Source organism: Astyanax mexicanus, chromosome 19, assembly GCF_023375975.1.
Source record: "Astyanax mexicanus isolate ESR-SI-001 chromosome 19, AstMex3_surface, whole genome shotgun sequence".
Lineage (NCBI taxonomy): Eukaryota > Metazoa > Chordata > Actinopteri > Characiformes > Acestrorhamphidae > Astyanax > Astyanax mexicanus.
Genome location: NC_064426.1, coordinates 15307262 through 15334660, shown reverse-complemented (window position 1 = coordinate 15334660; position 27399 = coordinate 15307262). Strand labels below are relative to the sequence as shown.

At 37.7% G+C, this 27399-nt stretch overlaps 1 protein-coding gene across 4 annotated transcripts in view; it reads left to right on the top strand.

Moving 5' to 3' along the window:
- Window positions 1-22241, top strand: part of kat7a (K(lysine) acetyltransferase 7a) — a 41996-nt gene extending 19755 nt beyond the window's left edge. For all 4 annotated transcript variants that reach the window (XM_049467601.1, XM_022686376.2, XM_022686377.2 and 1 more), the window contains 7 exons: window positions 64-255; window positions 2172-2261; window positions 9904-10044; window positions 12105-12198; window positions 15073-15219; window positions 17347-17453; window positions 18514-22241. In XM_049467601.1, coding sequence (XP_049323558.1) covers window positions 64-255; window positions 2172-2261; window positions 9904-10044; window positions 12105-12198; window positions 15073-15219; window positions 17347-17453; window positions 18514-18612 — 870 coding nt within the window. In that variant the 3' untranslated portion in view covers window positions 18613-22241. The remainder of the gene's footprint in view (window positions 1-63; window positions 256-2171; window positions 2262-9903; window positions 10045-12104; window positions 12199-15072; window positions 15220-17346; window positions 17454-18513) is intronic.
- Window positions 22242-27399: the final 5158 nt, after the last annotated feature.

Here is a 27399-nt window from a genome sequence, read left to right as displayed (position 1 = left end):
CTGTCTGTCAGTAAAGCTTCTTTCTTCCTCTCTCTTTTTTTCTCTGGCCTGTCTGGCCTGTAGGAGAAGCTGCGGCTCCAGGGTCAGGTGTCTGAGGGCAGTAATATGATTAAGACTATCGTGTTCGGACGCTATGAGTTGGACACTTGGTACCACTCGCCCTATCCTGAAGAATATGCCCGTCTGGGACGCCTCTACATGTGTGAATTCTGCCTGAAATACATGAAGAGTCAGACCATCCTCAGGAGACACATGGTAGTGTTATTTCTTTTGTAATTTAATTAATTGGAATTAAGCTGAAATCTTAAGTAAACTGAAGGGCTCTGCAATGAAAAAGTGATTTACTCTATACAATCACTCTGACAGACTGTAATACACTACATGAAGGATAGAGGGTGCTCTATAATGCTTTATGGTGTTTGTTATTCCACACAGTACTTTTTAGCAGACTGTAATACACTACAGGACATGAGGTGTAAAAGTTTCACATTCATTTAGCCAAAAAAGACCTTTATTTGTCTTAAAATGCATGAAATGTCTTAAATCCATCTCCCACTCAGCTTAGGAATGCCAAGGATTGTAAATACAGTTCTGGTTTCATTCACCAATTTCATTTAATGCGCTTCATTTAGTATTTTCCGTATTATACGGCGCACTATCAATGAACGTCTATTTTCTGGCCTATTTTTCTACATAAGGTGCACTGGATTATAATGCACATTATGCGACAATAGTAAGGAAGAGGGGTGTTGCCATGTTTTCCTTCTAAATCAGCAGGTCTCACCGCTGGGTGGTGGTGGGGGTAACTAAAAGCTAAGTAAACAAAACTAGTAAAAAAAAACAAAGTGCTTGCTGAATGTTAATCTACACAGATTTCTCTCCTAACAAATGTTTATTTGGGTGATTTACTGTAAGCTTAGGTCTCCAGATTTCCATTAAGCATTAGCATTAGCAGCTAACCGCTAGCGGAATATAAATACCACCCGACAGCGCTACACTAAAAGGAATCCTGAGAGTTTGGTAAGCCAGCGATTAGCTAGCGGTACGTCCCATGTAGTTAGCTTGTTTTAACAGTCCGATAATACTTTGTAAACTGTGAAAGAGTTAGTGGGTAACACTAATACTGCTCCAGCAGTGCTAGTCGGGGTTAGAAGTATGCTACAGGCCGATAATACTCACCTCTGAATGGCAAAATAGCTAGTGCTTAGCGTGGTTAGCAGCTAATGCTAATAGTGCTCTAGCCTTGGCGCTGGAAAACTAAACTGAAGCTCCTGTATAACGCTGTACTTTAGCGGAGTGGCTTTGCTGATTCTTACAACCTGACTGGTAACATTAAAGGATTTTAAGTTATAGCGTGAAAAATTCAGTAACAATTTCCTAATTCCATATGCAAGTTAGCGTACTGATAGCAGACTGAACTAAGTGGAACCAATGGCATTATCAATAGCTCTGAGAGCTAATATTATCAGATACTTGCATTAGGCCTTGGGGAAACTGTAGGCATTGGGGCTAAGATAACCCAAATTTTACACTGGGCCATATTTTCAATGTAAGTACAGTTCTTTGATTATACAAAACTTTTTTTTTTCAGATCCATAGGTCAGATGCATAGGAAATTATCAAATATAGGAATTACAAGATAAATATAAACATAAAATCGGTGTTGTATTCATTTTGTATAAATACTGTTTTAAAAAAACCTTACATTAATTTTTTTCCCCCTACCTGGAGGTATTCTAATAATGTCCTGTAGTATTAATATGACTATATGAAATAGTAATTGTGACTGACTTATAAACTACAGCAGGTGTAGGGGTCACTCACCAAAGCTCTATATTAATATGGCCTATTATGTTCATATGATCCACATACTCATCGTAATAGACTATATACACATGGCTGCTTTGGGTAACTTGTATTTTCTATGTTTTTGATGTGTCAGTCGTGTGCATCCTCAGAATGAATGCAATGCCTATGGAAGTCGCTGTATGCACAGAAATGGTAGGGGCAGTTTAGGCACTTAGCATCAAAATAGTGATGGCGTGAACCATAAAAGCCTCTAGTTTAATCCACATACATTAGGTAAGTTAATGGACAGCTATTGTTGTCGGTTATTTATGTGAATGCTCTATAATGCTCTGTGAAGTTCATGTGTCATTTTGTGTCTATAGGCAAAATGTGTGTGGAAGCATCCGCCAGGTGATGAGATTTACAGAAAAGGTGTGATCTCTGTGTTTGAAGTGGACGGCAAGAAAAACAAGGTAGAAAATCCATCCCATACATAACTGTTAAAGCCAGGGGTGTCCAAACTTGTTTTGTTGGGGACCAGAAGAAGAAATATATTTAAAGTCCCGGGCCACAGACTCTGTAATAAAACAAATAATGAAATATACCACTTTAAATAATAAATTTTCCTGATTATTTTTTATTTACACATCATTTTACTTGACTTATTATCTTTATTTATCTTTGACAGTGTTGTGTAAACTAAGATTTTTCAAATTGATGTTTCATTTCATGATGTCTCTTAATATTATACTCCTTAATTACGGCAACTTTTAGACTCTTTTGCCCTTTTCTGTGCTACAACTGAACAATCTCGCCACTTTTAGACTCTTTGGCTCGTTTTTCTGCGCTACAACTGTGCACCCTCTCCGTTTTAGACTCTTTGGCTCGTTTTTCTGCGCTACAACTGCACACCCTCTCTGTTTTAGACTCTTTGGTCCGTTTTTCGGCGCTACAGCTGCGCACCCTCTCCGCTTTTAGACTCTTTGGTCCGTTTTTCTATGCTACAGCTGCGGACCCTCTCCACTTTTAGACTCTTTGGCCCGTTTTTCTGTGCCACAACTGCACACCCTCTCTGCTTTTAGACTCTTTGGCCCGTTTTTCTGCGCTACAGCTGCACACCCTCTCCACTTTTAGACTCTTTGGTCCGTTTTTCTGCACTACAACTTCACTCTCGCCGTTTTTAGACTCTTTGGCCCGTTTCTGACACCTAGCGTTCAAACTTTGAGTCTCACATTATAAAAAACCTGCTTAACAGCGGGCCAACTTTCATTTTATTTCTAAAATACCTTGCGCGCCGCTCCAAAAAAGAAAACGGGCCGCGAATGGCCCGCGGGCCTTGGTTTGGACACCCCTGCTTTAAGCTCTCTCAAAAAGAGGGTTCTGAATACACTACCTGATGTCTGAGACACTGTTTTACCAGAATGTTTTATATCCGTTCTTGGTGGATGAGTACATACAGGGCATTGTATGGTAAAACAGTCCTGAAGAAAAGATTGGATTTGTTATCAAATAGTGAAACAGAGGTTGTGAAAAATATTTAATATTATCAACATTCCATATAAAACCCATAGAAGACAAATGTAGGATCACTACTGGAAAGTAATGACAAGTAATATACAGTACACACCTTGTTATTCAGTGTCTTTTATTTATTTATTAATTTATTTATTTATTCCACCACCCTGCATTGTAAATTAATACTGAAATCATCCAGACTATTAAGAAACACATAAGGAATCATGTAGTAACTTAAAAAAGTGTAAAAGATAAAAAAAGGTGAAGCTATTAGATGCTCCTATCTGGGGTGCTGTTTACTTGCAGTGTGGCTGGTAACTCAGATGAACTTACCCTGTGCAACAGAGGCAAGTCTTGGTCTTCCTTTCCTGCTGTAGTCCTGATGAGAGCCGGTTTCATCATATTTTTTATGGTTGTTGAATATGCACTTTTGACTTAGTTGAGTTTTTAAGACTTAGTTCTCGTCATAATATGAATTAGAACATTACTCAAATAGGGCTATTCACTGTATACCTCTAACTCTACCGCTTCACAACTTTACAACTAATGCTCTCAAACACATTAAGAGGCAAAAAATTCATGTAATTAACTCTTGACAACTTCAGCACAGCTGTTAACTGAAAGCCTGAAATTCCAAGATTACACAACCTCATAAAGCTAACTGAGAAAATGTTAGGATGTGCAAAGCTGTCATCTAAGCAAGAGAATCTACTTTGAAAAATCTAAAATCTAAAACATATTTTGCTTTGTTTAACACTCACTTTTTGTTTATTAAATAATAAAAATATTTTCTTCACAGTTTGGATTTTAGTATTAATCTACAGTGTAAAAATAATGAAAACCTACATTTTATCTGTGTTCTAAATGTACTGGTACTGTGTTATAGAATCTGAGTTAGTATAGTTTTCTATTATAAAACAATTTTATTGGTTTAAAAAAATTAGAATACATTCTTAATGCTAAAATGTAATAATAAATAGGACCGAATATCATTTATAGTTGTTTAATTCTTATACCAACACTGGCCCCGTGAGGACCCGGGAAAGAATAGGTCCCCAGCACCCCCTTGCTGTTCGTAAGAGGCGAACGAATGGGGCGCCTTGTTTGCCGTGAGGTGCGACCCGTGTCTGCGGAGGAAGAGATCCTGGTGTTTGAGGAATGCGGTGTGCTGCGGCCTCCGCTGACCAACACAGCACTTTGGCTCCTACTTCGCATAGACGGGAGGATGGAGAGGCCCGCTCCATTCAATCGGCTGATCAGGACTTGCCCTGGGTTGCATCCCTCTTTGGGTGATCCCCAGAAGGCGCTGGTTTAGGGTCAATCGAGCAGCGATACCACTCCGTTGTTCGAGTATATCACCACTATATCCCTGGTGCACATCCGCTGGAGGTCCGCGGTTCTGTGCATCCCCTAGTTGGACTCCAAGGTGGGTGGGGAGTAGAGGTGATGAACCTCTCTTACTTCAATATGGATAAATCAACGAACAAAAGAAAATTGATGGACTTGGACATTACCTACAGATGTAACGACACTTACTCTATCCTGAACGATAACTGGCAACGTTTTATCCTTCTGGAATCTGTGACACAGGATACTCCCCTGACGAGACTGTCCCCTTTTGCAATACATAAAGGAATACTTGGTATAGCAGGAACTGTGAAAAACACCAAAAAGCTGAGATCGGGTCAACTTTTAGTTGAATGTGCAAAGAAATCGCAAATGGAATCTCTTCTTCGCACCACAGAACTAGCTGGCATTCAGATTAAGACACAGTCTCACCCTACTCTCAACAGCAGCAAAGGAATAATCCGGACCAAGGAACTTGAAGGAATGGAAGACTCGGAGATCACAGCTGAACTGACCAGCCAAGGAATTACAGATGTTAGGAGAATTATCATTAAAAGGCAAGACAGGACTATCAAGACAAATTCATATGTCCTAACTTTCAACAAGCCACAACCAGCAGAGAAAATAGACAATGGATACCCAGGTCCCAGTAGAACTTTACATCCCTTCCCCACTGAGATGCTACAAGTGCCAAAGATTTGGACATGGATCGCTGAGCTGTAGAAGCCAAGCCACTTGCTGTAACTGTGGTGAACCTGAACGTGGACCAGGGTGCCAAGAAACGCCAAAATGAATCAACTGTCAAGGAAATCACAGCGCTACCTCAAAAGACTGCCCAGTATGGATCAAAGAGAAGGAAATCCAAAAGATCAAACACACCAAAAAGATTAGTTACCCCGAAGCAAGGAAAATGGTAGAAAGTACTACCAACTTCAGACTTTCCAAAACATATGCAGCAGTGACTAAAACAACAGCAGAAAGTGGAAGTCAAACAAACATCACCTGGATAATTGGTGACAAACCTCAAACAATTCCAAATAACAAAGACGCATCACACACCAAAAGTACACCTAACTCTCAATCAAAAACAAGCCAAGAAAGTAATAGAAACAAAGAAGACTGCCCAAGAGACATAGAAATGAGAGAACCAGTAAAACCACACTCTCAACAACCATCACCAAGAGGCAGAATAAAGCAAAACATACCAATATTACCCACTTAATGAAAGAAGAAAACCTCATACAATGGAACTGCAGAGGCCTTAGGGCAAACTACCCTGAACTACAAAGACTGGTTTCATCACTCAATCCGGCAGCAATATGTCTTCAGGAAACTCTGATTTCCCCCTTAAACCCTATACACCTTAAAGGATATACCATATATAGCACACCTGGTCCCCAGACACAACGCCCAACAGGAGGCACATCTATCCTGATCAGACACCATATCATTCACAGCCAAATCCCAATTCAATCCACCATTCAAGCAACGGCAGTACGTATAACCCTCTACAGACCCATCACTCTGTGTTCAATCTACATTCCCCCAAACAGCCACATCACCATCAAAAGTCTAGATGACCTCCTTAACCAACTACCCACTCCTCTCTTACTTCTGGGAGACTTCAATGGCCAGAATCCCATATGGGGTAGCAGCAGAACTAACCTGAGAGGGAATATAATAGAAGACTTTATAAATGCAAATAACCTGTGTTTATTAAATGATGGATCAGAAACATTCCTTCACTCGGGACACGGAGTCTACTCAGCCATTGACCTTTCCATTAGCACTCTGGAGATACTCCTGGATTGTATATGGAAAGTATGTGATGATCTTTGTGGGAGTGACCACTTTCCAATCATAGTAACCCTGTCAAGCACACAGAAACAACAGAACACCCGGAAATGGCTTCTCAAAAAAGCAAACTGATACCAGTTTGGAAGCCTCTGCTGGACGGAATATCACCCATCCAAGGGGAACAATGCAGATCCCATTAAATGGTTCACGGACACTCTTATGGACATAGCAAAAAGGACCATCCCAAGATCAAACCCAAAGACCCCAAAACCACACAACCCTTGGTTTAACGAGTGCAAATTAGCCATAAAAGCCCGTAAAAAGACTGAGAGGCTATTCAACAAGAATCCTACAACTGAAAATCTCACCCGACATAAAATCGCTATAGCTCAAGCCCGTAGGACTGTCAATGAGGGAAAAAAAGCAAACATGGAGGAACTTTGTCACTGGACTGAAAATGAACTCGCCTGCAAGATCTGTATGGAATATGATGCGCTATATGCAAAACAAAGGCAACCACTCCCAAATTCAACATATCAAGCGTCATGGCACCCTTTTAACCACTGAAAAAGAAATAGCGGATGAATTAGCAAAAAGCTTTGAAATAAATTCCTCAGCAACAAACTGTCTCCCAGAATTTCAACAACTCCGTCCTCTACATGAAAACAAACAACTTCTATTCCATTCTAACAATGACGAACCTTATAACCAACCCTTTACAATGGAGGAACTTACAATTGCCATTAAAAGCTCACATGATACTGCAGTGGGCCCAGACAATGTTCATTACCAGTTTTTAAAACACCTCCCTCATATTGCTCTATCGATGCTCCTAAATGACATATGGACAACAGGCAAAATACCAACATCCTGGAAGGAGGCAAATATTATTCCTATCCCCAAACCCGGAAAGGACCACCAGGACCCAAACAATTATCGGCCCATAGCCCTGACAAGTTGCTTATGCAAAACTATGGAAAGGATGGTGAATCACAGACTTGTGTGGTTCCTGGAAAAAACAACATTCTAAACAAGTTTCAAAGCAGCTTTAGAAGAGGAAGAAGCACAATAGACCATCTAGTCCGGATAGAAACGTACATCAGAGATGGCTTCCTTAACAAAAAACACGTAGTGGCGGTCTTCTTTGATCTTGAAAAAGCATATGATACCACATGGAAATGTGGTATACTTAAGGATATGTTTCAAATGGGACTTCGTGGGCACCTGCCTATCTTCATTAAAAACTTCTTAATGGACAGAAATTTTAGAGTTAAGGTAAATGACACCTTTTCTGAACCTCACGTGCAAGAACTAGGTGTACCTCAAGGAAGTATTCTTTCAGTAACCCTCTTTAGCATCAAAATTAACAACATCACACAATCCATAGACCCGAGTATTCAGTGCTGCTTGTATGTAGATGATCTTTGTATCTGCAGCAGCAGCAGATATATGCCAACCCTGGAAAGGAAATTGCAACAGACCATTAACAACATACATAAATGGACAACAGAAAATGGTATGTAACCATTTTTGTCAGATAAGGTCACTTCACCCTGAACCAAACCTATTTCTAGATGGAGAATGCATCAAGGTAGAGAAGGAAACCAGGTTCCTAGGCCTGGTGATGGATAGCAAACTCTCCTTCATTCCTCACATTCAGCAACTAAAAAAGAAATGTCAGAACTCTCTCAATATAATATAAATTCTGGCTAAAACAAGATGGGGAGCTGAATACTCATTGCTAAGGCATCTATTCAAGACAATAATCCAATCACAACTGGACTATGGCAGCTTTATCTATGGAGCAACTATAAAATTCTATATAAACTCACTGAACACCGTTATTCACCAAGGCCTGAGCCTAGCCTTGGGGGCCTTCAGAACATCTCCAGTTAACAGCTTATACGTAGAGTCAGACGAGCCTCCACCCCATCTCAGAAGACAACTGGCACTTCAATACACTATAAAACTTCAAGGATATGATCGAAACCCAGCACATTCCTCCGTCTTCAACAACAATCTCTCAGACCTGTACGAAAGAAAACCAAACGTGATCAGGCCGTTAGGACTTCGAATCCAGCCAGAACTGGAAAAGCTGGCCATTGACATGACAACTTTGAAAAAAGTACACAATCCAATAGCCCCTTGGGAAATTATCCAACCAACAGTCATATTAAAACTAACCGGACACCAGAAATCAAACACCCACCCAAATGATTATAAAACTCAATTCTTTGACATTCAAAACATGTACCCTACCCACAAGACTATTTACACTGATGGATCAAAAACGGAAACTCATGTAGCAGCAGCATTTTCAACCTCAAACTTTTACAGAAGCATTCGCCTATCAAGCCATATTACCATATTCACAGCTGAAGCATATGCACTGCTGCGTACATTGAAATACATCAAAAACTGCACACACCCCAACTACCTAATCTGCTCAGACTCAAAATCTTGCCTTCAAGCTTTGGACTCTTTTGGATTAAAAACAGACCATCCCATCATTTCTGAAGTGCTTGCGAAAGTCAGCTCCCTGCATAAACAAAGATACCGGATAGCCTTTTGCTGGATCCCAGGCCACTGTGGATTTACAGGAAACGATATGGCAGATGACCCCGCCAAGAAGGCATCTACAAAAGAGATCACTAAGTTCTCCACCCCACCTCTGGACACCTTTTACATAATAAACTCCTTCATTAAATCTAAATGGCAAGAAGAGTGGGACCAAGAGCACAACAATAAACTACATGAAATTCAACCTCTGTTAAGACGGACAACCTTCAAACACAACTCAAGATCAGATCAAACAGTTTACACAAGATGCCGTATAGGCCACTCAAAAATAACACATGGACACCTTTTAACAAACACTGAAATACCATCTTGTCAATCGTGTAACACCCCACTAACTATAAAACACATCCTCATCGACTGTCCAGCCCATAACCATATAAGAAAATTGTACTATCAAGAACAGAACATAAAGGACCTTTTTGGGAAACACCCACCAGGGAAGATTTTAAAGTTTTTATCGGCTCTTAATCTTAAACATCTCATATGACACACATGTAGAGGCCTATGTAATGTTTGAATCAACTGTGCATTTATATCTACGCTTTTAAAACCAAGTGTATGCCACAAATAGCCTAATTTGTGCTGGAGTGGCAATAAAACCCCAACAACCAACCAACTATACCAACACTGACAGTAATTAAAAAAGCACTGTAGTGAATGTAAGAATAGATAAAACATAATAATTCAGTGCAGTTTAATTAGCCAATGAGTTTTCTCGATTTTGGAAGCATGCTTGTTGGCTTCCCGACACTGACAAGGATGCCAGATTAAAATGTAGTAACAATGCAGAATTAATAAATGTAATTGGGTCAATAACCAAAATCTGTAACATGTTTAAACGTATCCCTGCTGATGATCCTGTTCTCACTGTGACAGATCTACTGCCAAAACCTGTGCCTCTTAGCCAAGCTGTTCCTGGACCACAAAACTCTGTACTATGATGTGGAGCCCTTTCTCTTCTACGTGATGACTGAAGCAGACAACACAGGCTGTCACCTCGTGGGATATTTCTCAAAGGTAAAACACACTTTGGAAGTTTTAGAACATCTTCATTTTATAAATATCTAAAAAAGGATTTCTGTACCGAAATGAAAAGTTTGGGCCAAAACCAAGGAAAATAAAGCATTTGTCCAAGGCTGAATGCCTAACACGGGTTTTTACAGGTTTTTTATTACATTTGCCAACTAATACTTGTATTTTTTTGCCCTGCTTTTTTTAAAGGCCATAAGCCACAACTATATTACTAATAACAGCAGTGCTACTAAAGTCTCATATGAGTAGAATTCACACAGAGAAAGAGAAAGCCTCCTTATTAGTAAACAAACAAATGCTAAATCTAGCCCAGCTAACGATACTGTCCTAGTCCACACATTTTATAAAGTTGAGCAGTAAATTGTCAGAGCTTCTGAGTAAAATGACTATTTTTAGGGTGTTTTCACACCAGCACTATTTGTTCCAGTTAAAACAGACTCTGGTTCATTTGTACCCTTAGTGCGGTTTGATTGAGCAGGTGTGAAAACAGTGATCACACTCACGTACGGATCAAACAACCAGACTGAGACCTGCTAGAGGAGGTGGTCTCAGGGGGTTTTCACACCTGTAGTTGGTTTCTCTGGTCCAAATCATTTGATGAGTTTGTTTACTTGGAGCGTTTTCTCCCTCTCTTTGGTTTGGTAGAGTTCATTTGGGACCGGACCGAGACCACCTCCTCTAGCTGGTCTCTGTTCGGTTCTTTTGATCTGAACCCGAGTGTGATTACTGTTTTCACACCTGCTCAATCGAGCCGCACTAAAGTTACAAACAAAACAGAGTTCGTTTTAACCGGACCAAATAGTGCTGGTGTGAAAACATTCGCTTGTGGTGAGAATGTGATCCGGTCTCTATCCAACCCAGCTATTAAATATAGTCCTTTTATTTGAGCTAAACTGCTGATAAGACACAGTATAATCTGATCTATTAGCCAGATAAGGCTAATTACTACAGTTATGAACACATGTTATCTCTGTTCCATGCTGTTTACATGCGTGGTCTGTGCTGCGTTCACTACTCGCAGCCGTGCAACACTACTAAGTGTCTACTAAGTGAACATCTGAGCTGTGCATCCTATTAAAAACACTTTGTGTTTGAAAGCGCAGCGCCAAATTTTCAGTGTTCAGTGTTGAAGCAGCTTCACACTGCGCAGATAAACTTGCTGCAACACTGTATCTTCTTGATATATTTACTGTCTTGCTCCCATATCAGACAGTTCTGACCAATCAGAGAGGACATAGCTTGCTTGCGTGATTTTTTCCAGTTCAAAGAAAAAACTAAAACACTCAGATCAATGAATAAACATGGTAGGTTGGCTTTATTTAGCTTTTATTTATTTATTTACTGAGACCAGAGAGAATGTTAAAAAAAAAAAGGTTACCGTCAGTGCAGTGCGCATATCGAACATCAGAAAAGTGCACATAAAACAGAAATAAAACGGCTTTTAAAACAACAAAATGTGCTTTTGTACGTACGATTGGCAAAAAAAAAAGAAAAAGAAAAAAAGTTCATAACATATGATAAGCCCGTGTTCTACTGCACCTGTGATCCTCTGATTTTTTTTTTTTAAGTTGTGTGCCAGAAAAACCAACTTGTTGATGTTGGACGGATAAAGTGCGCTCCGCGAAAACAAAGACATTTCCTATAACAACTAATGCTTAGCAGCAGCCTTGGGCACCCCCATGCAGTCAGAATAGTACATTCGACTATGAGGTTCATAGCCGAATAGGGGTCCTCCGAATCAAATAGTCGAATCTGCGACTATTGCAGGTCACCCTTTGTGAAAACGCTCTAAAATATAGGGTTACCAACTTCTTGCTGGTCTGTAGCAATAGAAGTGAGTTTAGCTTTAATTTAACTGACTTACAAAAGCAGTGATAAACCTCCTGTCTTACTGCAAAGAAAAAGATAAAGGAAACCGAAGAGGTCCAGTACAGAAGGAGGTCTGAAGGACTCAAATCAACAACAACAAAAGGCCCATTTCTTAAAATGAACAGCTGTGTGAAAGACATGCTTCTGAGATGATGCTAAAGCTCTTTTTCTTGCAGGAGAAGAACTCCTTCCTGAACTACAACGTTTCGTGCATTTTGACCATGCCTCAGTACATGCGACAGGGCTACGGCAAAATGCTGATTGACTTCAGTAAGTATCAGCTGCACTGTTCACACAACATAGCAGCTCATTTCTCCTCGTCTACTTACAAATAAGCACACAACATAATATTTCTAAAGTAAAACATAACATTTTATGAATCAGCTCTGTCTTTTTTACACATGATCTCATTAACTTCCAGCCAAAATCCACATAGTCGTAATTAATGAATAATGGATAGACAGACAGATGTGTCACCTACAACTTATGTTACAATGTGTGTGTGATGTAATGCAAAAAGAATGAACATATCAACTGTATTTCACCATCTCAGACAACATAATCCAGTCAGTGAAACAATTTTTTCCAGAGCTGTATATTAAAAAAACACAAGACAACTGCAGTCTTTGTAGTGTTTCACTGACTGGATTATGTTGTCTGAGATGGTGAAATACAGTTGATATGTTCATTCTTTTTGCATTACATCACACACACATTGTAACATAAGTTGTAGGTGACACATCTGTCTGTCTGTCTATCCATCATTCAAAATTAAGAGGCCACTTGCGTTTCTGAATCAGTTTCTCTGATTTTGCTATTTATAAGTATATATTTGAGTAAAATGAACATTGTTGTTTTATTCTATAAACTACGAACAACATCTCCCAAATTCCAAATAAAAATATTGTCATTTAGAGCATTTATTTGCTGAAATAACAAAAAAGACGCAGAGCTTTCAGACCTCAAATAATGCAAAGTAATCATAGTTCATATTCATAAAGTTTTAAGAGTCCAAAAATCAATATTTGGTGGAATAACCCTGTTTTGTTTTGTTTTTTTTTATCACAGTTTTAATGCATCTTGGCATGTTCTCCTCCACCAGTCTTACACACTGCTTTTGGATAACGTATTGCCATTCCTGGTATAAAAATTCAATCAGTTCAGTTTGGTTTGATGGCTTGTGATCATCCAACTTCCTCTTGATTATATTCCAGAGGTTTTCAATTTGGTTACATCAAAGAAACTTATCAATTTTAAGTGGTCTCTTTTTGTTTTCCAAAGCTGTATATACATTACTTACATTACAGACAGTTGGATATATATGAAAAACATGTGGACCTAAACAAAAAAGTGTTTTATAATCTTTAAAGTAGCAACTTTGTTTAGATGACAGTTTTGCACATCTTGGCTGGATTTTCTCTGTCAGCTTTATGAGGTAGAGTCACCTGGAATTCAGACTTTCAGTTAACAGCTGTGCTGAACTTATCAAGAGTTAATTACTTGAATTTTTTGTCTTCTTAATGTGTTTGAGAGCATCAGTTGTAAAGTTGTGAAGAGGTAGAGTTACAGGTATTTAGTGAATAGCTCTATTTGAGTAATGATAAAGGTAAGTCAATCCAAAACATTTCAAAAGCAGTGGCAAAGACCATCAAAAAGTTATGATGGAACTGGAAAGAAAGAGCAAGCGTTTTCTCTCTTGCACACGATAAGTTCATCAGAGTTATCAGCCTTAGAAACCACAAGTTAACAGCTCCTCAGATAAGAGCACCTAAATGCTTCACACAGTAACAGATTACTTCTGTTTTTCTTCATAGTCTGGATGATTTCAGTATTAAAATACAATGTAGGAAAACATATTAAAATGTGTTCTGGTGGCTCATGGTGAAGTAACACTAAACTGACAGTTTATATACATTTTTGGTATATTTTGTTATTGTGTTATTTAGCTTTTTACATCTTAGAATTTGATTAAGAATATTCAATTAGAATAATTTACTTTGAAATATTACAGCATTATTTAATAGAATGTATCATATGTTGAAATACTGTCAAAAATACACAGAATATTAGGGATGTCACAATTCTCTAAATCCTCGATTCGATTTTCTTTTTCCGATTTTAGGGTCACGATTCGATTCGATTCGATTTTTAAATTTTCTATTTTCTTTTTCTTTTTTTTTTTTACAGCAGAGAGGCCTATGCCAGTTTTAGATTAGTCTATGGTCAGTCCTTGGTTTGATTTATTAAATTTACAATATCTTATTTCAAAAGGTGGGCTTGATATAAGTGATGCAAAGTGATACAAGTGATCTGTAAAACACCACATTAGGCACTAATGGTCAAATTGAAATAATTTAATTAAGATATATATGTAATGCCATCTAGTGGCTTTTTTGGTAGCAGCAGTGTGCACTATTAAAACAGCAATGTGCAACATAACAAAATAAATAATAAAAAAAATACAGGAACAGTCATGTACAAAATAATAGAACAATAAGAGCCTTAACAAACTGAACTCTATCCTACTATAACAGTTAAACATGAAAAATAAGACTCGGTCCCTGAGAATGACAAGTTTTTTTCTTTAACAAAGATATATTATTAACTTTATCTGATAGAAAGATGCTTCTTATGGTACCAAAACTATTAAAATATTTGAGACTAAACAACTGTTATTTTTATATTTTCCATTTTTTTTTAAGAAGATGGGAATGTCCACATTCTCTGGAGAAAGGGCTGATCTTTGAGCAGTCACAATGTCCGCGGCATCGGCTACAGCGTGCTGCGGTATTTGCGTAGCTTAGAGGGAGGGATCGTCGATCATCTTTTTGACTTCGATGCTTGAGACCATGAAATAATTTCGATCGATTTCGATAAAATATCGAAATTGTGACACCCCTACAGAATATGCAAACACAACTAGAGGATCTGCTCAAATATAGAATATAAATATATATAAATACAAATAAAGTCTGACACTTTCTTTTGTTTTATTTGGACATTATTATATTGTTGAATAATTTAAGAAAGAACTGTAAACAAAGCAGCTGATTGGCAGCATACTAGATGGATGTGTTCACATGCATTGTAAAGAAACTGGGATCAGCATCTGTTACATTGACTTGTATTTTGTTGTGTCTGAAGGCTACCTGCTGTCGAAAGTGGAAGAGAAGGTGGGCTCACCTGAGCGACCCCTGTCTGACCTTGGCCTCATCAGCTACAGGAGCTACTGGAAGGAAGTGCTGCTGCGGTACCTCTACAACTTCCAGGGGAAAGAGATCTCCATTAAGGGTAAGAGCATAGCACACAGGGCATGCCCTGAAATTATTATTTAAAATAATAAAATGAGGGTTTTTATTTTAATGATTCCCATTTTTTTTTTTTATTTACTAATAGTATTCAGATTAAAGTTACTTATCCAAGTCACTGTGCGTTACTATTTTTATCATTTTCCGTAGTAAAAAGATATTGTACTGTCCGTCTGGGTGCGTTGAAAGAATGGACGAGAAAAATGTACAGTTGTTGGGAAAGTAAGGGATTCATGCTGAGAAACGTAATGTTTCCTGGAATTGTAGTGTGGGAGTGTAGTCGTTCTCACTCTTGCTCATTTTTGTTGTTTTTATATGGCCACTTGTTTTATTTTTGTGTCATGGACAAGCAGGCTACAATAAATGCCCAGTACTTTGATTTAACCCAGTTTCTGCTCATCTTTCTGCTGGAAAAGATGGGAATTACCCCAGAACAAGTGAAAAAAAAACATCCTAACAAACTGGAAATCAAGGGGAAACATCACAATCAATCAATGGGGAAAAACTCACTTAAAGAACATATAGAAATGGAACATATGTCAGCATCTACTAAAAACAGAATGACTCCATCAGCTCTCACACACAGATCACCCATTTTAACAAGAACCATCCTATAAATCTAAAACCTCTATATATATATATTAGGGGTGTCAGAATTTTGATATTTCATCGAAGTCAAAAAGAGGATTGACGATCCCTCCCGCAAATGGCGCAGCGCACTACTCAAATTGGGCAGCCCTTTATCCAGAGAATGTGGACATTCTCATCTTCTTAAAGAAAAACTAAAAAAAATATAAAAATAATAGTTGTTTTGTCTAGCCTCAAATATGTTAATAGTTTTTGTACCTTAAGGAGCATCTTTCTCTCAGATAAAGTTAATAATATATCTTTGTTAAAGAAAAAATTGTCATTCTCATGGACCCGAAAAAGTCTTAAAGTCTTATTTTTCATGTTTAACTGATATAGTAGGATAGAGTTCAGTTTGTTAAGGCTCTAATTGTTCTATTATTTTGTACATGACTGTTCCTGTATTTTTTTATTATTTATTTTGTTATGTGTGTACACTGCTACCAAAAAAAGCCACTAGATGGCATTACAAATATATCTTGATTAAATTATTTAAATTTGACCATTAGTGCCTAATGTGGTGTTTTACAGATCACTTGTATCACATTGCATCACTTATATCAAGCCCACCTTTTGAAATAAGATATTGTAAATTTGATTAATCAAACCAATGACTGACCATAGACTAATCTAAAACTGGCATAGGCCTCTCTGCTGTAAAAAAAAAAGAAAAAAGAAAATCGTGAATCGAATCTAATCGTAACCTTAAATTCGGAAATAAAATCGAATCGAGGATTTAGAGAATCCAGACACACCTAATATCTTGCTTATTTATTTCTTCATTCTTAAGTAAATATTCAGATCCCTTTGTTGTTGTTTCCTAATATTTGTCTCCTTTTTATCCTTTTTTTCTCTCTCTTCCTCTCCCCTTTTTCTCTCGTTGTTTACAAATTATTTTGTTTGCTTCAGTTATTATCATTATTATTACATTTTTTTCTATGTATTTTTTTTCTTCTTCACCCTTTTTTCACTTTTTATTATATTTTTTGTCTTCTTCTCACAATGCCCACAGTACCTAAAACTCTGTATAAACACTAATGAACAATAAACAATAAATTGGTCCTCCGAAGAGGGAGGGGTGGTGGCGGGCAAAAAAAAAAAAAAAAAAGAACAAGTGAAAGAGAAAGTTTAGCTCCTTCCGGCTCATGGAACTACGAGGGAAACCAGCTCCCTTTAGCATCACGACCCATCACTTTATTGCCACAAGCACACCAAAATAACAACAGGCTAGCAAGCTAACAAGCTAACAGGCTAAAACTAGTACTCGGGCACACACACACAACAAGCCCCCCTCTCGCTTTTCACCTCACGACAGCTGTTGAAAGTAATTAATAAAGTAACTTGAAAGTAACTTTGTTATTTAAAAATAATAATCCATAAAGTAACTTTTTAAAGGAGTAATCAGTAATCACATTACTTTTTTTAAGTAACTATACCATCACTGATCTTTGTATTGTATTGTATTTTGACTGTTTCTAAGCAGAGATCAGCCAGGAAACAGCTGTGAACCCTGTTGACATTGTCAGCACCTTGCAGTCGCTCCAGATGCTCAAATATTGGAAAGGGAAGCACTTAGTCTTAAAGAGACAGGTAAGCAAAGTCTATTTTTTTTTTATTTACAGTTGTTGGTGGGTGAGATCACGATTATCTGCTCCAGATAAGTTCTAAGTACTTCTCTACTAGACAAGCTTTTGTGTATGCACTGTATGCAATGTGTGCCACCTAATGTAGCTGAATGCCTTCATTAATGGTGTCCTCAAACATTTGGCCTATGTTCCAACTGCAAGAAAAACAGATTTGTTTCTCAAATTAGATCTGTTGAGATGACTGTCTGCACTTTATTTGCAAGTGATCAGATTGGATTTGCATGTCCAAGCATCACAAACATACCTGTGTGAGTTTCTGAGGTAATAAGGGTCGGCATCAGTAACTAACATCTGTAGCTTTCTTATTGTACCTCCACACTTCCGTCACTCTGGATATGATGAGGCTGTTGTTTGTTGTGTTGCAAGTGACACAAACACACTGATTTTCTATTTACAGTTAGGCTCAACACCAGCAGATGACATGTCTCTCCAAACCATCACTGATCATCAGTAAATTTTACATTTCATTTGTAAATCAAGGGAGCAGAGTCTGGGGGAGGTGGAGAGACACACAGTCGAAACTGCTCGAGGTGCAGTGTGAAGTTTCTACAATCAGTGATGGTTTGTTTGGAGAGACATGTCATCTGCTGGTGTTGATCCACTGTGTTTTATTATCAAGTCTAAAGTCAGTGCAGTTTTGTTTTCCCACAAAATCTTACAGCACTTCATGCTTCCCTCTGCTGACAACTTTTATGGAGATGTGGATTTCATTTTCCAGCAGGACTTGGAACACTGCCCACACTGCAGAAAGTACCAATTGGTCTTATATAATATTCTCATTTTCTGAGACACAGATTTTTGGGTTTTCATTGGCTGTAAACCAAAATCATCATCAATAAAATAAACAAACACTTAAAATAGATCACTCTGTGTGTAATACATCTATATAATATATGAGTTTCACATTTTGAACTGAATTACTGAAATAAAGTAACTTTTCAAAGATATTCTAATTTTTTGATATGGCCCTGTAGTATATATAACTTTTACTATGCTTTCTTTAGGACCTGATCGATGACTGGAGATCCAAAGAGATCAAGCGTGGAAGCAGCAAGACCATCGACCCCACAGCCTTGAAATGGAGCCCACCTAAAGGAACCTAAAGCACCCTCAGCATCTCTCCACACTTCCCCCGCTGCTCTGTGGTCACTGTTAGGATAGTTTACTGCATAATAAACAATAGTTACAGTAGTCTCCGCTACAGTCAGCATGTTCTCAAAACTTACCGTGTTACGTAACAATCTAGTTCAGTTTTAGAGTCCTGCTCCTGCTGAGTCCCTGCACTGCACGTTTTAGTGTTGTCCTACTCCAACACGGGTGTTTAACCAGCTTGTCCATGAAAGACTAGCTTGGATGAAACCATCAGTGATGGCAAGTAACTAAGCACAAATACTTTGTTACTTTATTTAAGTAGAAATGTTGGTTATCTGTACTTTACTAGAGCCATCATTTTTCAGCCTTCAAACTTCAACTTCTACTTCTTACGTTTTAAAAATATTTACTACTTAATAATTATTACTACTGTTTTATTTCAGCTAGATTTCATTCAGTCTTCTCATCGTTCAAAAAATAAAACCCTATCCAGATAAATCTCTCCATCCAGATAGAGTGAATCTGATTGTGGTTGGATGTAGAGAACTATAAACATTTATCCAGGTGTGATGATCCTGGTTTATACAGGATCATCACACCTGCACACATCACACCCACACTCCAGCTAGAACATAGCAGATATATACTATGTCTAGTGTGAAGATTATCTGTGCAGAGACTCAAGATAACTCAAGCTTTAATATATTAAAAAGCTTTTGTCCTCGATGGCATTTTTCCCCTTTACATTACTTTTATTTTTATGCTGTAAGTTAACAGTAAAACAGTACTTTTACACTTTTACTTGAGTAAATCTCTAGTAAACTCTAGTATCTATACTTCTACCTGAGTAATGAATGTGAATACTTTTGACCCCTTTGGAAATCAGTTTTTCGGCAGGTTACCGTGCAGTTATCTGTTCTCTGCTGCTCTCCTCCAATGAATGTCGCCTCGCTTTACCAAACAAATATTCACACAAAGCAATCCAGACTGTTCTCATACAGAGTTCCCCAATGGTGGAACAAACTACCTTCCACTACCAGATCAGGAGAATCTCTCGCTATCTTTAAGAGACTCCTGAAGACAGAGCTCTTCAAAGAGCACTTACTCTCCTAACACCTCTAACACACTAACTACTTCTAACCTCATTTCCTTCTTCCCCTCCTTCACTTCTCTATCCCATTATTTCCCTTCTACATCCTTTAGGCCCTATCTAAAGATGTTTTACCTTTAAACTTCTATTACTTTTGTACTTCACTAGTGTAAGTCGCTTTGGACAAAAGCGTCTGCCAAATGTAATGTAATGTAATGTAACAATAGAGCTTTCCCTTTCTAAACTCAAATGAACTAGCTCTCAACAGACTGAAAATGGACATCACCTCTTTTAATACTTTCCTGATCATCCTTTGAAAAAATATGACAATCCAGTAAATGATAAGAAGGCTACAGTCAGCTTTGCTCTGGTGTAGCTAAAAAGAGTTCTGGACAAATTTAGTTTCCAAAGAAGTGATAGAGGTGTTTTTTAAACCCTGTTAATTTCTGTCAATTATGAGCCTAACAATATGTTGTTATTTTGTAGTGTGTTGTAACTTATGCGCTCTTGAAAAAACTTCCCAAGAATTTGATATAAACAGCCAGCAGTTCCTGTAGTTTTAAATCGTGTACATAATGCATTATTAAGCATTTTCTCTTGTGCTGAAACTGGAAACTCGACTTAAAAACAAAAAGCAATTTAAAGACAAATGTTATAAGTTGTTTTTTTAGAAAAAGGTCATTTAAAATCCCACCTCTTTAAAACTTTTTGGGAACGTATGTGGTCGATCAGCACTGTCTTTCTTGTCTTAAAATTTTGTAGCTGTTTTTTTGGCACTGAATGAAGGATTCCACAAGAAACAAAATAGTCTGTTTTTAGTTCTCAGAGCTATGATGCTGTTACGCTGCATTTACACTGCTCTGACTCATCAAACGCACATGAATGCACTGCCCCCTCTAACTGGTCGCATGTGGCCATTACAAAAGCGTTTTCTGCGTGGTCCAACTAAATAGTTTTAGTAAATGTGAAATTGTTTTATACAAGCTTTATTTCCTATAAACGAATAAATATAAATGTATATTAATAAATATAAATGTTCGATTGAGCTTCATTACACTGTCTAGTAAGCAGTATATAGGCTTACAAAAGCAGTCTTTTACAATTAAATTAAATATTAATATTTTCAAAACCCACCAGAGACCACAACAATCTCTGCAGCCTTTCTCCACGCTGTATTACGCTGATCAGAGTGCCTGTAAATCAGTAGGGATTAAGCATAAAGGACGTTTCTTCCATGCTTCTCTGAAACTCTCGAAAGTGGAACTAAAATGTTTTCATACACTGCGCTGAGGGCACATATCAGGCAAACACCTGCACTCTGATTGGATAGACTCATCGCTTTGGACAATTTTTTTTTTTTTTTGCATAAAGTTCACCTCAGCTCAACTTTATATTGCATCGCATCCCCTGGACTATAAAAAAAAATTAAGTGTTGTTATGAAGTAATTCAGCTTTGGGAGCCCTCATCTTTCTCTTCCTGAATAGCCATAATTTGTGCCATGTTTTAAACTAGCAAAACACGAAATTAACTCACTTAAATACTACAAATACGATATTTTAGCTTAGACTTTCTGTTATAGTCAAATGCAGGGTCCTCAACATTTCTTATGACATCATTATGAGGTTAAAACAAGCCTGTGTTATGGAAACAATAAAATGTGCACTATGGGGAATTTTACAAGAGCAGGACCACCGAATACTGATCAGCCATATAAGCCTAGCTAACGCTTCAACAGTAGCAATATTACTAATATTATTCTGTCTGTCACTGAAACGGCAAGTAAAACACTGTCAGTGCGAAACACCATTTCAGCACATTCAGTATTTAGCTGGTTTCTTTCCTTTAGCTACCTCTGTTTTACTATGATCTAAAATAGTACGTATAAATTTGTGGTTATAGAAGAGTGCTGATGTTTGGTGTACTGTATTTTTTACAGTATAAAGTTATTAAAGTTATTAAGGCCTTTAATTAAATAGAAAAGATTGTAGTTCTAGTTTGACTATTGGTCAAATATAACTAAGTAAATAACGCACAGTGTTGAGATGTAGCAGCAAGTTTTTGAATTAAACCATCCCTTTTTATCACTTAAGAAAAAAACATTTGATACATCAGTAATTTTATTTATATATGATGGACAATCCCAGAATGGTACCTTTTGCATTAGAGGAGGGATAATGTTTTAGATATGGCATTAGTTGTACATATTATTATTATTATTATTATTATTATTATTATTATTATTGTAGTTACAGTGAAATAAAACATACTATTGACCTGTTTTAATTTTGTCACTTTGGACCCAAATCCACAAATGTCATTTAAGTGGCAGCTACAGTCACTGTATGCCTTGGCTGCTGAAGCAGTTTGTGTATTGGCTTGTTTGTGAAAGTAGAGTAGGATCCTTCACTTCCTCTGAACTTCTGTAATGCACTAGTAAAGCACTCTCTGCACAGCGAAGCGCCAAATGCCTGTCTGATGATGATGTCAGTATGTTGTTGTGCAGCACTTTGTTTTTTCGCTCCTTCCCAAATAAACTCTTATCTAATCTATACCTCTTGTTCTGCTGGTGTTTAAAATTATTTTTGTCTCTTTGTCCTCAGCTTGTACCAGTTTATCTGTTCATGTCTGATTTAATGGTTGAACGTCACTGTTATTAGGGGGGCAATTCAAAAGAGTAATCACAACAGTTTTTTTCCAGATAAAGTGATACAAAAACGTCTGGGCACCCCTGATAATTTTCATGATTTTCCTTTATAAGCATTGGTTGTTCAGATAAGCTATTTTAGTTAAAATATCATGTAACAGTAGAAAACAGTGGTATTTGAGAAGTGAAATGAAGTTTATAGGATTTACAGAAAGTGTGCAATAATTCTTTAAACAAAATTAGGCAGGTGGAAAAATATTGGCACCCTTGTTGTTTTATTGATTTGAATACATTTAGCACTAATTGGACTAACTGTAACACAGAATGTGTTTGGTTAGCTCACTGACCCTTGACCTTCAGAAGACCACAGGCACAGTTCTAGTTCTAGACCTGAAGTGGCAGAACAAGAAAACTCAGATAATCAGAGGAGAAGGATGGAGAGAACGGTCATAGTCAAACCACAGATCAGCTCCAAAGACCTATATCCTGCTGCGGATGGTGTCAATGTGCAAGCAGATGCTGTATGGGAGAGTAATGCAGAAGAAGCCTTTTCTGTGCACACGCCACAAACAGAGTCGCTTGAGGTATGCTCAGTGATGGTAGTAACGGTGTTATAACGAGTAATCTAACTAATTACTCTGACTGTAACTATAACGCTGTTACTATTTCCGACACCCCGTTACTGCACGTTACTTTAGCAACTTTACATACAGACAAAGGCGTTGCCACCCGTCAACAGTCTATTTTTACGCCTTGCAAGCGTCTTTAAATTGCGTTGGACTTTTGGAATATATTTAGGCTGATGGGCGTGGTGGTCTGGAAATGATGTGTGTTCAGGTAAATTTCTGGCGTGTTTCTATCTTGGCGGCGGAAAAAAGCTTTGCGCGATTGATCCCCCTTCTTTACCACAGAAAATAAAGCTCACCTAGAGCCTTCAGCAATCAACTATAAAAATAAAATGTACTTAAAAATCTGCACAGTAACTATAAATTATTATTAGTTATAAGGATTTATATTTATGTTTAGTACACAGACTAAATAACTGTAACTTAAAATATAGCAGACAGTCATTTTGCTGTTTAAGAATTTCAACAGATGTTTATTCTCACTCAAAAGCTGGAGTTTTTGAAATGGAAAATTAAAAGAGAAAAGAACTTTGACTAAACATAAATTTATTTTATTTAACTGAATTTCACTTTTATATCTGAAAAATAAAGCACATTGTCGGAGTCTGGTGCTGCCCGTCAATTATATAAAACTTAAAACATTTGAAATACACAGAAATATAAAGCTATACGTTAGAATTAGTTTCTTATCACCAGGGCAATTTTATTAAAATATTAAATATATTAATTCATTAATTAAAATCTCATCCAGAGTAAGTTAGAAGAGTCCAGGAGCTGAAAAGTCGGGGCGAAGGTAGCTGCTTGCCACCGCAGTCACACCATCTGCACTTATTATTAATAACATGAGTAACAAAGAATATTACTGTATTATTTTGGAGTAATTGGATACCAAACTTAGAAAATATGTCTCTTCGGTTTTGCATAAACCACATTTGGGAGTCCTCTAAAACCAGCAAATCAAATTGTTATCCAATGCCACCAAGACAGCCTTAAAGACAACATTCCATACTATGCATGACCTGAGTAACAAAGAGTATTACTGTATCATTTTAGAGTAATTGGATACCAAACTTAGGGAAAATGTCTATTCGGTTGTGCATAAACCCTGGTTCGGAGTCCTATAAAACCAGCAACTCAAATTTTTATCCAATGCCACCAAGACAGCCTTAAAGAACACATTCAATAGTATTGATGACATAAGTAACACGTGATATTACTGTATCATTATGGAGTAATTGGATATCAAACTTAGGAAAAATGTCTATTCGGTTGTGCATAAATCACATTTTGGAGTCCTATAAAACCAGCAAATCAAATTGTTATCCAATGCCTCCAAGACAGTCTTGAAGAACACATTCTATCCTATTAATGACTTGAGTAACATTGAGTGATATTACTATATAATTTTGGAATAATTGGATACTAAACTTAGGAAAAATTTGTATTTGCTTTTGCATAAACCAGATTTCAGAGTCCTATAAAATTGTTATCCAGTGCCACTAAGACAGTCTTGAAGAACACTTTCCACATTAATATTGACATGGGTAACAAGTGATTTTACTGTATCCTTTTGGAGTAATTGGATACCAAACTTAGAAGAAATGACTATTCGGTTGTGCATAAACCAGGTTTCGGAGTCCTATAAAACCTCCAAAATCTCTTTTATACAAAACCGAATGGACATTTTTGGTATCCAATTACTCCAAAATGATACAGTAATATCACTTCAAACATATATCTGGTATACAAGAGAATAAGATCTCTAAGAATTTAGTGCTGTGATATAACTATTTGATATGCTTATTTAAAAGCATTAAATGTATTAAATGTTTTTTAATTCTAAATATTGTTTAAATGCATTTTCATTAATCCTGTGGAATCCTTTTCGCGCTCCTTTAGTTAATTAGTTAGCTAGCTAGCTAACCTTACTAATGCTAGCTGTGAAACTGGAAATTTTTACATTACATTACATTTGGCAGACGCTTTTGTCCAAAACGACTTACACTAGTCAAGTACAAAGTAATAGGAATTAAGATAAACCATTTTTAGATAGGGTTAAAGGAGGTCGACGGGAAATAAAGGGATAGAGGAGTGAAGGAGGGGAGGAAGGAAATGAGGTTAGAAGTAGTTAGTGTGTTAGAGGTGTTAGGAGAGTAAGTGCTCTTGGAAGAGCTCTGTCTTCAGGAGTTTATTAAAGATAGTGAGAGATTCTCCTGATCTGGTAGTGGAAGGTAGTTTGTTCCACCATTGGGGAACTCTGTATGAGAACAGTCTGGATTGCTTTGTGTGAGTGTTTGGCAAAGCGAGGCGACATTCATTGGAGGAGCGCAGAGGCCGGGAGGTAGCGTAAGCCTTCAGGAGTGAGTGCAGGTAGGACGGAGCTGTTCTGTCATCACCTTGTCAAATTTTTGTCAACAACAATAAACTGGTTAGCTAAGCTAGCTGAGGAGAAGAATTAACCTACATTCTCTTAAACTGCTAAACCTGCTCAGCTAGCTGATATGAAATAGGGACTTCTTAAAATAAACAGCTAACCTAGCTGGTTAGCTAGCTGACGTGAGGCGAAAGACTCACAAGTTAAACAAAAAGCGTAGCGTTAGCTAGCTTTAACTTGGGTTAAATGTGGAACCTCTTGCCAGAAAAGGCTAGGTTAGCTAACCTAGCTAGCTAGCCTTAGCTTACGTGAAACGGGCAACTACAAGAAATGGCAAGAAACAACCTACAGTTAAGTAGCTAGCTAGCTGAGATGAAATTGATAGTTCTTTAAGGAAACCAACGCTAGCTATCTAGCTAAATGGCACGGTTGTTAAATTCTTGATACTTGCAGTTTGAGCACCATCTATCGGTCACTATATTTCTCTAATTTGAGTTAAATATCATGTTTTAGAAAAGAATAGACCATGTTGTTCATCTTAAACATAATGTATTTGGCCAGGATGCACTACATACAACTAAATAATACATAAATAAGTAGATAAACAGATTCAAAAAATACATACAGTATTGTGCAAAGGTTTTAGGCACCTCTGGGAATTTCAGAAAAGAAAAAGCTTCTTATCTGTGCAGTAAGTGTTTATTAGCTGGGTAAAACTCCATTAGCATTACAATAAATACAAACAGCAATTTTACATAAAGCAGAGCTTTCACAGCCCTGTTTTCCTTAATAAAACATCTCTTAATTTCTCCTCATTGTTACAGTGTTCTAGTGCCACTAGGTGGCACTCTAAGAAAGAATCTTAATACACAGCCTAATACTACTACAGAGGGAGAGAGCCTAAGGCAGGGCAGTAGGAGAAGCAAGCTGTAAGTGTGTGTGCTGCAAGTTGCTTGAATAAAGCCTACGGAATTCTTCTATATCTGCATCTTGACTGATATCTTTCAACATGGTGTCAGAAGTCTAACCTGGATGCTTCCTTCTTTTCTGGACATATGAACAAACGGTGTGCAGACTGGAAATCTAACTCAACCTAGAAGAAAGACAGCAACCTTCAGAATGGCGTATCACATCCCAACCCCGGAGCCCATGGACATGAAGGGCGACGTGTTCAGCAATTGGATGTTTTTCCGTGCGCAATGGGATAACTACGAAATCGCAACTGGATTAGACAAAAAAGACAACAACATTCGCTTGGCTACGCTACTATCAGTAATGGGGAAAGAATGCCATCAACTGCAGCGTCACCTTCACATGCCTGACGCGGACCGGGCAGATCCGAAGAAAGTTCTGGATGCACTACAGCAACACTTTGAACCGACCAGAAATGTGATCTACGAAAGGTTTGTGTTTAACAATTGCAAACAAAGCCAAAATGAGACCACAGACCAGTACACAGCCAAGCTAAGAAAGCTAGCAGACACTTGTGACTTTGGCTGCCTGAGAGATGATTTAATCCGTGACAGACTTGTTATAGGCACAAAAGACACAAATGCACAGGCTCGGATGCTGCGTGAGCCGAAACTGACATTGACTCAAGCTGTTGATATGTGCCGTGCAAATGAACAAACTTTAGCTCAAATTAAGAAAATTGCTGGCGAGGATCAGCAAACAGTCCACTATGCTTCACGAGACGGTCGCCAGGGGCAAAGAGGAAGTAAACAGCCATGTATGCAAGAACACACCAGACAAAAATCATTTCATGCCAACACATGTCGGTACTGTGGAACTATCCATGGCAAAGCCAACTGTCCAGCGTATGGTGTACTATGCAAAGCATGTGGGAAACGGAATCATTTTGCTAGAGTCTGCAGACAAGAACAGCGAAAGCCGCAATTGCATCTAGTGGAAGAGGACAAGGAGAGGGAAGATGAAACTGATTTGATGCTTTATCTCTCTCACGTAAACTTTATGCAAGCCAACAGGAACAAGTGGTTTATACACCTTAAATTAGCCCCACACAATGACGAAATGCTTCAGTATGACCCTTCACATGTCATCAA